This window comes from Carassius carassius, chromosome 25 (genome assembly GCF_963082965.1).
Source record: "Carassius carassius chromosome 25, fCarCar2.1, whole genome shotgun sequence".
NCBI classification, from domain to species: Eukaryota; Metazoa; Chordata; class Actinopteri; order Cypriniformes; family Cyprinidae; genus Carassius; species Carassius carassius.
This window is the reverse complement of record NC_081779.1, coordinates 28923266-28936477: the sequence shown is the minus strand read 5'-3', so window position 1 is coordinate 28936477 and position 13212 is coordinate 28923266. Positions and strand designations below refer to the sequence as shown.

Below are 13212 nucleotides of genomic sequence, written 5' to 3'. Positions count from 1 at the left end.
TAGCCAAAAATACATTGTATGGATCCAAATTTTAGATTTTTCTTTTATGCCAAAAATCATTAGGATATTAAGTAAAGATCATGTTCCATGAAGATATTTTGTAAATATCCTAATATCCTACTTATATGATTAGTAATAATTAATAATTGATTAGTAATAGCCATTGCTAAGAACTTCATTTGGACAACTTTAAAAGTGATTTTCTCAGTATAAATATTTTTTTGCACCCTCAGATTCCAGATTTTCATATAGTTAGTTGTATCTTTACCAAATATTGCCATATCCTAACAAACCATACATCAATGGAAAGCTTATTTATTCAACTTTCAGACATTGTGTAATAATCTAAATTTTAAAAAATTGACCCCATGACTGGTTTTGTGCTCCAGGGTCACATATCGAGACAAAATCACAAATAGCTCAATTGTTCACTTAATGGAAAGCCAATACTGACATTTTTTTACTTAAATTTTCCTTCTACTCTTGAAAGTGAGATTACATTTCAGCTGCCTCACGGTCTGCTGAAATTGGTGAAAAATACAAAATTCAATAAGAACACATCAAATTCTGCCCATACCGAATGATCTGAGCTGCTGTCCAAATTCATTTAATTGCTCTGTAATCTTGTGCATCTCATGTTTTCTCTAACATTTTAGGAGAAAAACAAAAAAAAATTAGAAACCACTGCAAATTTCAAAAAGCAACTTTGGAGCAATAAAATGGTCATGTGGAAAGTAAAGTAGGCATAAAATAACACTGCTTTCTAATGTCAGGTATATACTATATGCATTTTAAAGTTGTCAGATCGCTGTTCCTTTCACATTACATGGCTTTTTTGAAATTGCTGTGGTCACACACTACAAAATATTTCAAAAACCAAGATAAGTGATGGGGGGGAATGATGTAAGACTCACAACTCCTGCCCTTGTGATTTCCCAGTCCCTGAATCTTGCTCTCTCATTGGCTATAGGTCATCACTGATCTAATTTTCAGACAAAACACATTTTCACGCTGCAAGACTCTTAGTCACAGACAGGTACAGATGTTTGGCCTGCTACACTCTTAAAAATAAAGCTGCTTCCAAGGGTTCTTCAAGCGATGCCATAGAAGAACCATTTTTGGTTCCACAAAGAACCATTCATTCATAGGTTCTTTAAAGAACCCTCCTTTCTTACCTTTTTGTAATCTGAAGAACCTTCTTTTGCCACAAAGAAGCTTTTGTGAAACAGAAAGGTTCTTCAGATGTTAAAGGTTCTTTATGGAACCATTTAGACAAAAAGGTTCTTCTATGGCATCATGAAGCACTTTTATTTTTAAGTGTACATCGGTCCTTCTCTCAGATCACACATTTTAGGCTTTTGCCGGTGAGTGAAAATCGGGCCTAAAATCGTGTAGCGTCTACCTGGCATAAATTAACATTTTTGGCCATTCTAAGGCAGCATTGCGTGTGAGACGCATGCATTATTGTCTATTGCCTACATTTGCTATTTTCTAAGCAGCTCAGGGTTTTGAAATCAAAACTTTTTTTTTTTCTAAAACAAAAAACAATCTACTTTCTAAATGGCATGGTGGCATGCCAATTTTGATGTTGGTTGTGCCCTTGGGTTAAATCCTGTTTCTTTGTTAGTGGACAGGCAGACCTTCATGATCCTGAAGTTAAAGTTCACATAAAGAGGAAATTCCAAGTTATACATAACAGGTTTTTCCGGTGATCTTAAATCTCCTTAAACTTGAGCCCTTTAGCCAACAGCCACTAACATTAGCTCATTATGCCTCTATAAAGGTGCCAAAAACCTCCCTAAAAAACTGTACTCCGTTTGGACTTGTGTTGGACTGCTCATAGGAACTTGAAGTCATGATTTAATAGCCAGCCATCACTAGATCCATTGACCCGCAGGGATGGGACTCTGTTCAGCTGAACTCTTCTTCTCTTCTTTAGCTGTCACACGATAGACCAAGGCAATGCTTCTGCTTGAACTTGTTGGTGCTATGAGTTTGCCGTTATACCTCCGGGAGTGCTGTCTGGGTGATTGACACATGCAAATACATAAAACTCTGTGGTCAGTGGTCAACCCTGCTACATACATGTGTTAATGATTGTTGTTTCAGATGTTCTCGTTTCTGTCCTGGTTTTCTTCTTTTACTGTAGTGTTTTTAATCTTTCTTGTGCTGCAAAAGAGTTTGACTCTCACATACCTCTACTGATTATCAGGAACCAGTTGTCCATCTGTTTTGTTTTCTTCTATTGCTGTTGAAAGATGGACATGAATTCAGATTCACACCTCAAAACGCAGAGCATGTTCAATCAGTGTTTTGTTATAGTGATGCCTTTTGTAAATTACAGAATTGCTCCAGTAGTTTTACATGTTTTGGATTACATATACAAACGTACACGCCAATGTAGATGTTCAACAGACTCAAAGTCATTGCACAGACAATCAATGTGTTCGCAGAGAGTGTTATAAAAAAATGTGGAGGGAAGTAAGGGCCACAGCCAGGGTCCAAAATTAATATTTTGCCACAACTGTCAGTTTTCTCTTCGCTAAGCTCCATGATACCTTAGTTATGGTTGCATGCAAAACATCCCATATGAACGTGAAATAGAATTTTTCATAATTGTGCAAAATGTATTTTACAGTTTTTCCCAAAATTATTTTAATAAAAAAATAAAAATAATAAAAAAATTTTGTAGATATTAGTAATTTATATGCATATCATTTTAACCCTTTGAGCGGTACGGTCCCACATATGGGATTTTTATTTCCATGTTACTGGGAGTACAGTCCCACATATGGGATTTAGAACATTCGGTGACGTCCCATAACTGCCAAATTCAAACTGCATATCCGCGCGGTGGCTAGCGCTGAACCAGAGACAGACGTGCACTGCCCTTAACCACATAATGCATATTTTAGGTTTCAGACATTTAAATACACGTAAGTACTAAACAATATATTTAGAGTTTGAAAAATACACGCATGCGTCTATGGAAGCATCAATAACAATCCATTCAAATTTAATTTGCAGATCTGTTTTATTCATATCAGAGTAACTATAAAACTCACTCTCTTCTTCACCCAGTTCACCGGCCACTTATTACTTGTATTTCAGGAGAGATTGATGAATTCACGTGCTGTGAGTCGACTGAAAATCAAGATCATTTGTGAATCGGAGTACCAGATTGTTCATGACATGGTATGCTAGTTTGTGAATATTTTAAATAAAAAAAAGAAAAACGAAATAGAAGAGATCCATCTGTCATACAGTGTTTTCCGCAGCCATGGCCATGGAAACAGTAAGTTCTAAAAACTCACTCTGGGGGGACCGCTAGAATATTTTAAACTCACCCCTGAAAAGGTTAAATTCTCACACACAGGTGAGATTCAGGATATTGTTTTTACAATTTAATTTATGTCGTGCATTATGTTGCTGTCTTATGTATTTGATTTAGTTTTTTGGCCAAAAGTTAATTCTGGACCCTGGCCACAGATCAACACATGCATGCACAGACACGCTGGGTGGGAGTCAATACTATTTCCTCTGAGCGCACAGGTTAAAAAAAAAAAACCCACAAAAAAATTTTCAATAAAGATATTTATGGTGTAAAGGAAAGAGGCTGTATTTTTTCTCAGACTGCAGATATTTTTTTACTTGTAATATGCACAGTATGAACACTTTTACGACAGGGAAACTAAAGACTCTTCTTAGTCCTGTTTTTTAACAAACTCGCTTTAATGATCTCTCCTTAATGTGTTTCATCATTCCAAATTCATTGTTTAACTATGTTAATTACAACTAATATATACAATCTATTAATAATTACAATGTTAAAAAAAATCCTGCACAACCAATCACAAAAAGTGATGCTCACTGGATGGCAGAATAAAACCTAAAGCCCATATTCAGAAAAACTGAGCAGATCTCACCAGGCTGAACATTAAGAAACGACTACAGCACATGTACTTCTGTTTCTATGTGTCTTCGTTAACATTTACCTGATCACACCCACAGTGTGCTGGTGGCATAATTCAACTTTGAATGTGAATCAGTTATCCAACATTACAATAAAATGTATTTTACTTTCTTTTCTTTACCAAATTGAACATATTGTACAAGCCTGCTGTGTGACAGTGGAGCCTTGAATTTGAGTTTGGATCATGGTGTGATTTGGATATCCTGGAAGAGACATTGCACTAGACAATAATCCTGGATTTGGCAGATGATGATGATGATGATGATGATGATGATGATGATGATGATGACGGTGACGGTGATGACATTTGCACCTAAGGTGAATAGGAAAATAAAGATGGTTTTGAGAAACCACAGAAATATTTGTTGTTCTGTGTGTAGTACATGAATAATGTGAGATTCTGTATGCATTGTTATGGCCTTTAATTATATATATATATATAGCAGTTTGTATTGATTTGAATAAATGTGAGTTTCATTTATAATGTCAAATTTTACATCATTACCATATTTTGCATGAAAAGCCTATCAAGTTGCACTCTCAGGTATTTTATTTTAACTTGACCTTCTATGAATGCACTGATGAAAACTATTTGAGTAAAATGTGATTGGTCACAGCCTTGTCCCTGTCTGTGAAAACACACGACCAGACCACAACGCTATCTTTAATCACAACCATAATGTTTTAATAAAAACAACCAATTGCTGAAGAGAAAGCAATATAAATAACTATATTTATTGTCAAATAACTATATATAACATTAGCTGCTGCATAATTTCAAGAAAAGGGTCTCAGAATTTCACATTAACATTTGATGTGTCCCAGAGCCTTTGATATTATGAAACAAAAATAAGTTAAAAGCTTAAAAAAAAAAAAAACTCAATAGCTAATTTGGGCATCAAAGTTACTGAAATGAAATATCCGCCATCTTTTCATTTCATTAGTCTAGTTGTAAGATTGTTGTTTTTTATTTTTTTCATATATACTATGCAATTAAATCTGAAAATTGTGAACTGTATTTTTAATGGGAAAAAAAATTACTACCCATAATTTAGATTAGTCCTATTTTAAACCCTAATTTACATGAGAGTAATTAAATGATGCCATCTACTGGACAATATCACTACACACACATTTAAAATTAATCCATTTTCACTTTACCTTTTTGAGCTTTATATACAAAATATGTTGCATTGGTGACATTGCCATCACTTGCCTAACAGTTCATCCTGGGTTGCCATGGAAACAGTCCTTTCATCCAGCACTGCTAGGCTACAACTGACCCATATACCTGTCGACTGCCCTCATTTTTCCTGTTTCATACAAAACACAGAGATCTTTTTAGCTTAGATGTAACCTGGAATTAGTTCATTGTGCAGAGGTTCACTATTTCACATGTTCAGGGCATAGATTAGAGCGGTTCAATAAAGAGTCACATAAACAAGAAGTTAATATTGTTACATTTTAAACTTAATATTGGCTTTTTTTTCGCTCCATTTTGCCAACAAAGCCACAGCACAACAAATGTGCGTCTCTGAAAAACACGTGGTGGTGTTTCGTTGAATGAATGAATTTGTCGTTCTGAACAAAACAGATGAGTCAATGATTCAATTAATTATTCATAAAGACTGTCACTTGATTCGTTACTGAATGAATCAGCCGTTTGAATGAATAGTTTGAATGACTAAATTCAAAAATAGCGTACTATCATTGCCTCATATGACCCCTTCTATTTATTTATTTGTGCTATTTACACAATGTTTGGGGTTTTTTTTAGTTTGTAGGCATTCAGGTACAAAAACCGAATAATTAAATGTAAAATAGCACTGCATAGTCTTCACTGTAAAAATTTTTTATATACAATTAAACCAAAATTTATTCAGACACCTTCAACATTTCTCACATTATTACAGTTTTGTTTGCTATAGTTTAGAAAATGGTAATAAAATAAGAGAAGAACTCAGAGTTAAACTGTATCAGAACAAATTCATCTTGATAATGTCAGCTAACTTTGATAGAAAGGTGTGTAATGAATTACAATCAACCAAAACTTCTGACAGCTGTTAGTATGACAATATTTACACAACTATCAGTACTTTGTTGATCAATTACCGAGCAATGCTTAATTCTGATCAGTCTGTGGTGTGAAAAGTTAGCATTAACAATTCAGGAAAAAACACATGAGCAAAACATGGTCAGGTCAAGGTATTTTTTTTTCTCTTTTGCTGTTTTTTTTTTTATTTTATTTTATTAATATCACTAGTAGTCCACTGTATAAAGAATTTTTGGTTATAATATGTCACAGTTCACTTTATTTTGTTTTACTCACTAGCATAAATTAATTATAGTGTCCTGCACTTACTAGTAAAATAAAAAAATATAAAAAATTATATCTGGTGTCTGAATAATTGTTGGTTTGACTGTGCATTAATTCTTGTTAAAAGTCAAGTCACCTTTATTTATATAGCGTTTTAAACATCAAGCCATCAAGTTTTAGACAGCGCTCTAGGTTATGACATGCAGAGTTTTTAGGTCCTATAATTAATGCCTCTGTTTTTTCAGAATTTAGCAGTAAGAAATTACTCGTCATCCATTTTTTTTATATCGACTATGCATTCTGTTATTTTTTTCAAATTGGTATGTTTTGCCGGGCTGCGAAGAAATATAGAGCTGAGTATCATCAGCATAACAGTGAAAGTTAACACCGTGTTTTCTGATGATATCTCCCAAGGTTAACGTATAAAACGTGAAGAGTAGCGGCCCTAGTGCTGAGCCTTGAGGTACTCCATACTGCACTTGTGATCGATATAATGCCTCTTCATTCACTGTTACGAACTGATGGTGTTCTCACCAGTGTTCTGATCCGGAAGTACAGTCCTTGAAGACAGCAGTCACAAGCCTTAAATTGGCTGATGTCATGTTTGATAAGGCTGATGTTTCACTTCTTTGTGATGTTTCATTGGGTTGTCCCATTTTACCCAAGAACTGGAGACGGCATGCTTTTTATGTCATCCATGGTTTGTCACATCCTGGTACGAAGGCTTCTCAAAAGTTGATGGCTTCTAAATTTGTCTGGTGCAGCCTAAAGAAAGATGTGAGAGCATGGCCTGCTTCATGCATTGCATGTCAAAGAGCGAAAGTACAACATCATGTTATGGCACCGTTAGCGTGTTTTGAGATACTGGAGCGACATTTTGATCATGTGAACACTGACCTTGTTGGTCCTCTTCCGTTGTCTCGGGGGTACGCTCACCTGCTCATGATGGTGGATCGGACTACTAGGTGGCCAGAAGTGGTTCCTTTGGTGTCTGTGTCAACTACAGACATTGCTCAACTTTTATTTTCTGAGCTTTGGGCTTCAGTTGCGCGTAGTCTTTGCATTAAGCTTCATCACATTACAGCTTATCACACACAAGCAAATGGTCTGTGTGAACGTTTTCACCGAACCATGAAGTATTCACTGAGAGCTGCCTTGAAGGATGACAACTAGTATGAACGGCTCCCATGGGTATTGCTGGGACTTCATATGGCACCTAAGGAGGATTTACTTGCATGTACAGCGGAACTGGTTTATGGGCAGTGACTTTGTTCCTGATACCGACAACCCGTGGTCTGGCCCACCTAACTGTCCTACCCTGCACAGCCTCGCCTCAACTTTTATTCCAGTGCCCACTTCTCAGCACGGCCTTCACAAGACTTGGTTTCCCAGCGATCTGTTGTCTGCAAAGTTTGTGTTCGTTCGACATAATGATGGACCATTCCAGGTTCTGGATTCTTCGGACAAGACATTCGTTATTGATGTAGGAGGGAGGTCGGAGTGTGTCTCGATTGATCGACTTAAATTAGCTCACAGAGACCTGGATCAGCCAACTGAGGTGGCCATGGCACCCATACATGGACGACCCCACCACACAGACATCAGTTTTAATCACATACCCAAACCACCCCCACCAAGTTTAATTGTGTAGTCACATTCATTGGAATTTATTTATTTATTTTTTACTTTCTTAGATCATGGTGAATGAGTGACAGTTTTAAGAAATTTAAAGGGAGCAGAATTTGCATATTTTATAGCCTACAATGTTTTATTCAGAATTTAAATACAACTTAATGCTTGACAAGCAGCCATATATGACACAGAGAAAGCCAACTACTACACTACATATATTGAAGAATATCATAATTTCAGAAGCACATTATTCTGCAACCGGTCAGGTCCAAACGCAGGATTAAGGTAAGGAAATGGTTATTATTTGTATTGGCTGCCACACCAAATCATGCTCATCTGCTTGCTTTTCTGTTTAATTTAAATGTTTTTGTGAACATATATACTCCCCAATTTGTCCCCCCTAAAAACATAAAAGCCCCCCACCCCATGTGTCCATGCCTGTCTGTCCAAACCCTTGTGTGTGGAAGACTTGCAATACAATGATGATATTAATTGGATTTGTTGATGTTATGTTTTATACAGAGATTTATAGCATAATGATAATGACTATTGTGGATTACACTAGCATATTGAGAAGAGTTAATTTTCTTAATGTTTTGAGTTGTGTAGCAGGGTATTATGGGCTTTTTTAATGTACTATATACTTTTTTATTTTTAAATGGAATAAGCTTAAATTTTGTTATTATTTCATATTTTACTATGTGTTAGAACCTAGTAATACTTTATAGAAATGTACAAATGTTGGTATTGTTGTTTTTTATCATTACATTTTTTAGTTTTTATTTACAACAGAAACTTTATTGCATTACTTTACATATGTACTGTACATGATACACTATAACTAACAGCCTTAAAACATAACTTAACTTAAACTATAGCATAACTTAAAATATATCAAATCATTGCAACTAGTTTTTACAAGTGAACTATTTAAACTTAAGGTATCATTTTTTTTTCTTATTATTATTGCTGTTCATGTAATTCAAAATTATGGTTCAGTTCTTTTCTTAAAATACTGGCTGAAACAAGTTATTTCGATTTATAGTCAAAATCTGTTGAACAACAATTAAAACTTTATTTCAGTTTATAGTCAATGCATGCTTTCTTAACCCTTTAAGCCCTGAGGCCATTTTCGCCTCGCTGAAGTTGTTGTTTTTTCTGAATGTCATACACAAAAATAATGACTTGTAACTCAAAGACTGAAGCCCGTAGAGTCAAAAGGTTGGTATCGTTTGATAGAAAACTTTCTGTACATTCAGTGGGGTAATTCCTTTGGACATTTTCCTGCTGAGAAATAGCTGAAAAAATGAAACATTTGAGTTTGAAATTTAGATACATTTTTCATATCTATCTTATTTGACATTCAAAGTCTCAGGACAAAAATAAGATAATATGATGTTCCCCAACATGTCAGCTGTATTAGTTAAAAATGTTGTGGTGATAGCATAAAATATTCGAAAGTTAAAGTATTTTGTAACAAAACAGGCCTTTTTGTTAAGCTCATCTGATCATGTTTTATGAAGTAAAATGGTGACAACAATATATTATTTTCATATGGATCTGTGGGTGACTTCTTGTACAAAAACGAACTCCAGTTTATTCAAAGCCCCAAATAATTATGCTTGTTTTATTTTACTCAATGAGACCTTTCAAATGATGAAACATGACTATCCGAGCTGTGTGATATATTTACGTGATATTACACAGCACCAAAAAAGAATAAGAATTTTGTCATTTATCAGCAAATAATTTGGCACTACTTCGGATTTAATCAAAGTGGCTACATTCATGGTAAAGCTTTTAAATGATATCCATTTTTGTTGATCAAAGCAGTGGTTTGAAAATATAATTAGTAATATTGTTGTGGAGGGGGACGTCCCACCTGCAGTACACTTTGGTTTAAAGGGACTGCTCAGCACTCGTTGATCGAAATTATTCTAGCCTTTAAAATGATACCTGATTTATATTATTCCATTCAGGGGTTGCTTAGTAATTAGATTTTGAATTGTTTCGTGGGGGGTGTCCCCATGTTTAAAGGGTCAATGACTGAGCCTCTGTTGCTGCAGTGACAGATTATAAAGAACATTTACGAATGGAGCCGTCAACACACACGACCCACAGCACTCCCAGGTCAAAGCTCACATGCTTGTGACCATTGGGACAGGCAACCATTGAGATCCAGTCTGAGCCTTCGGGATTGGAGCGAGTGACTTCTGTTCTGCAATAGACAAAATACAAGTCTTCTTGAATGCAGCATTTAGGTTTTTATTAAAAATTGTGCTTGACAAGTTAATCATTGATCATAATACCTTTAATGTTATGACTGTTTAGCTCACCTTTGGTATAAGTTCCCTTGATAGTTGACACCAAAGACGCTGCCATCAGTGGCTACTTCAATCATGGATAGAAGTCCAGGAATATTCTTAAAACTGTTGGACCCAGGACAGACATTGCTAGACACATCCTGCACAAGACCAAAAGAGACACAATACAGTCGTCAATGCATTGTACAGTCACATCAAGTAAAAAAAAATTCTTACTACTTTCTCCCCAGTGTCTTTATACCTTTACATGATATCTACTTTATAAAAACCTGGTTTACTAAAGCATTTGTATTTGTGACTTTACCTTCATGATGTAGATTTGGTCATTGCGGTTCACTCCCCAACAGCTGTACGGACCACAGCTGTAGTACTTAAGCTTTCCATTAAGTTGAACCCAAGGAGTGGTGCTGGATGGCCATTTGTTGTTAGCATCCATATTTAAACAGAATATGTCATCATTCATATTGACACCTGCAATGATCTGATCACCTCCAGCATCCACCTGTTTGAGAAGCCCTAACAACACAATCAACAGTTGGATGAAAGTTTGGTCAGTTTAATAAAAACCTTAATAAGATGATATCTTAAGGCTATTTTAAAATATGTAAACTGGCTGAATAGGCTCGTCTGTATTTTGCTCTCTGTTACTCTTCACCTGGAAACTGAATGAAACTGCCACTCTGAAACTTAAAGATGTTGTTTGCTTGGTTAACCCCCAGCTGACCAGCAGGACCAACACTGACGTGCTTTAGAGACCCGCTGATCTTTGTGAAGACATTATCAATCAGAACGAACACTTCATTAATATTGTTCACTCCAACCACTGAGCCAGAGCCAGCGTCTATCTGCTTCAGGTTACCGTTTATCACAGAGCACTCTAAAGCTGTGAAAACAGGGTGCAAAGTATCAGTGATTGCAAATACAGAGACTTTTAAATATGATTTTATTATATATATATATATATATATATATATATATATATATATATATATGTGTGTGTGTGTGTGTGTGTGTGTGTGTGTGTGTGTGTGTGTGTGTGTGTGTGTGTGTGTGTGTGATAGGTAAAAATTGATAGCCTGAATGCACTGTAAGTGGCTTTGGATAAAAGTGTCTGCTAAATGCATAAATTTAATTTAATTTAATATATGAAATATAAAAATAAAAAATCACATAAAAATACAAAAAAAATTTGTTTACCCAGAGTTTGAAGGAACTGGCAGCAGAAGAGTAGCAGGACGCTCTGATAAACCTTCATTGCTCCACAACAGTTGCTTTTAACCTGTTCATAACCAAAATTAATTTATATAAGTATGGATAAAATATGAACAATATCACAGTGACAGTAATTAAATAGACAACCTTATCTGGTTAGGTCAGGATTCAGCAGTAACTGGAGACTCTAATTCACTGAAGACACTTGGAGGGAGCAGAACGATGTTGTCGCTTGGCTCCAAAGTGAAACTCTGGTATGATTATTTTCTTCTTCTTTCTGTTCAATGGCCGTTAACTCCTTAGGAGTATTACTGCCACCTACTGCATATCTTGCACACATGGGTGATAAGTCTGTATTAATATCAAGAAAAAAAAGGCCATTGCAATTCCCTACCCACCCCAGAGATTCAGCCCAAGCTTCAGCTCAAACCCTTTCCCAGAAGGTCCACAACACTCACTGGCCTGTTCCTTATATTTTTAAAAAGACTGTTACGCTGATCTTCATATTTACTACATTTGCTCTACTGTTTCAAAAACATCACATTCATCACACACACCATATTCATGCTTCTCCATTAATGCAAGTGTTGAATTTAGTCCTGTGTGACACATCCTTAATCTAGAAATCATTCTTCCTTTCTGTGTTCTATTAAACTGTTTTTGCCTACTGATTTTACAATATTATAATACCACCAACCTGTGCTGCTATTTATTTTCCCATCTTTTTTTTATTCCCATACTCTTATTATTTCTCTATTAATTAGTGATTTTAACTAATTTCTTCACAGAGGCACCTTAACATTCACCAAGTTTTTCTTTAATGCTTCATTTGCTAACTTATCTGCTCTTTCATTTCCTACTGACCTGATATGTAACCAACAAAAGTATACAATTATACCCTCATTTTTTCAGTCTATACAGTAATGTATAAATTTCTACTAGCAGGTCTTCTCTAAAAGTTTTTGTTGACAATTTACTTTTAAGAGCTGATGAAGAATCTGAGCAAATTACAGTCTGAGTCCTATTTGGCTTAATCTCTTCTACTCACTGAAATCCTACTATTATAGCAACTAATTCTGTAGAATATACAGATAATTTGTCTTTTAATCTTAAACATATTCTCGTCTTAAATCTTGGAATGTACACTCCTACTGTATGCCAACTTTTTGTTTGACTGGGTCATTAGATCCATCTGTATAGATCTGTATAAAGGATAAACATTTTCTCTCATAAAAACATTGATTTTATGGGTTAGATATACTATTAGTATATCGTTCTTCTGCTTTTTCCCGGGCCTCCGACAATCTAATTTCAACAACAGGTTCAGGAGTATTCCAAACTGATACCCTATTTAAAGGCATATTGGAACAGATTACTTCATTCTCCAGACAACAATCCTTGACCCACTGTTCATTCATCCAAAACTACCTCCATTCTTTTTATATTCACAACAATCATTTAAAGTTGTGTCTGTAGGATGATTCTTATTAGTACCCTGTAAATTAACCCAATACATTGCAAGCTTTTCTGTTATCTTCTCTCCCATTTCTAGAGGGGTTGACCTTATTGCACCACAGCAGATCTTAAGTGCTCTAGATTGTATGTTGTCCAGTTTCTTTAATTCTGATTTTGCTGTAGCACCATACACTGCACACCCATAGTCTATAGTAGACCCTATGCTCAGTGTAGCTGTTTTTTTTTTAGAATCTTTATCTTACTATCACTCTCTGTTGTTTAAAGTGATAAAATATAAC

General features: G+C 35.3%; 1 protein-coding gene across 2 annotated transcripts; it reads right to left on the bottom strand.

The window, feature by feature from the left end:
- Window positions 1-9484: 9484 nt before the first annotated feature.
- LOC132104795 (fish-egg lectin-like) lies at window positions 9485-11726 on the bottom strand. Of its 2 annotated transcripts, XM_059510331.1 has the most exons (6): window positions 11606-11726; window positions 11444-11525; window positions 10902-11129; window positions 10551-10762; window positions 10259-10386; window positions 9486-10140 (listed from the first exon to the last, which is right to left on the bottom strand). In XM_059510331.1, the coding sequence occupies exons 2-6, from the start codon at window positions 11499-11501 to the stop codon at window positions 9996-9998; spliced, it is 771 nt and encodes a 256-aa protein (XP_059366314.1). In that variant the 5' UTR covers window positions 11502-11525; window positions 11606-11726; the 3' UTR covers window positions 9486-9995. The 2 variants fall into 2 exon arrangements, with proteins under 2 accessions (XP_059366315.1, XP_059366314.1); XM_059510332.1 differs by lacking the exon at window positions 11606-11726 and having other exon boundaries at window positions 9485-10140; window positions 11444-11521.
- Window positions 11727-13212: the final 1486 nt, after the last annotated feature.

Excerpts from the sequence above, each read along its gene's own strand:
- LOC132104795 (XM_059510331.1), bottom strand. The coding sequence starts at position 11,501 with ATGAAGGTTTATCAGAGCGTCCTGCTACTCTTCTGCTGCCAGTTCCTT. Across the intron at positions 10,387-10,550 it reads ACCAAATCTACATCATGAAG|GATGTGTCTAGCAATGTCTG; the intron begins GTAAAGTCACAA and ends GGTCTTGTGCAG. Across the intron at positions 10,141-10,258 it reads CAAGGGAACTTATACCAAAG|AACAGAAGTCACTCGCTCCA; the intron begins GTGAGCTAAACA and ends TGTCTATTGCAG.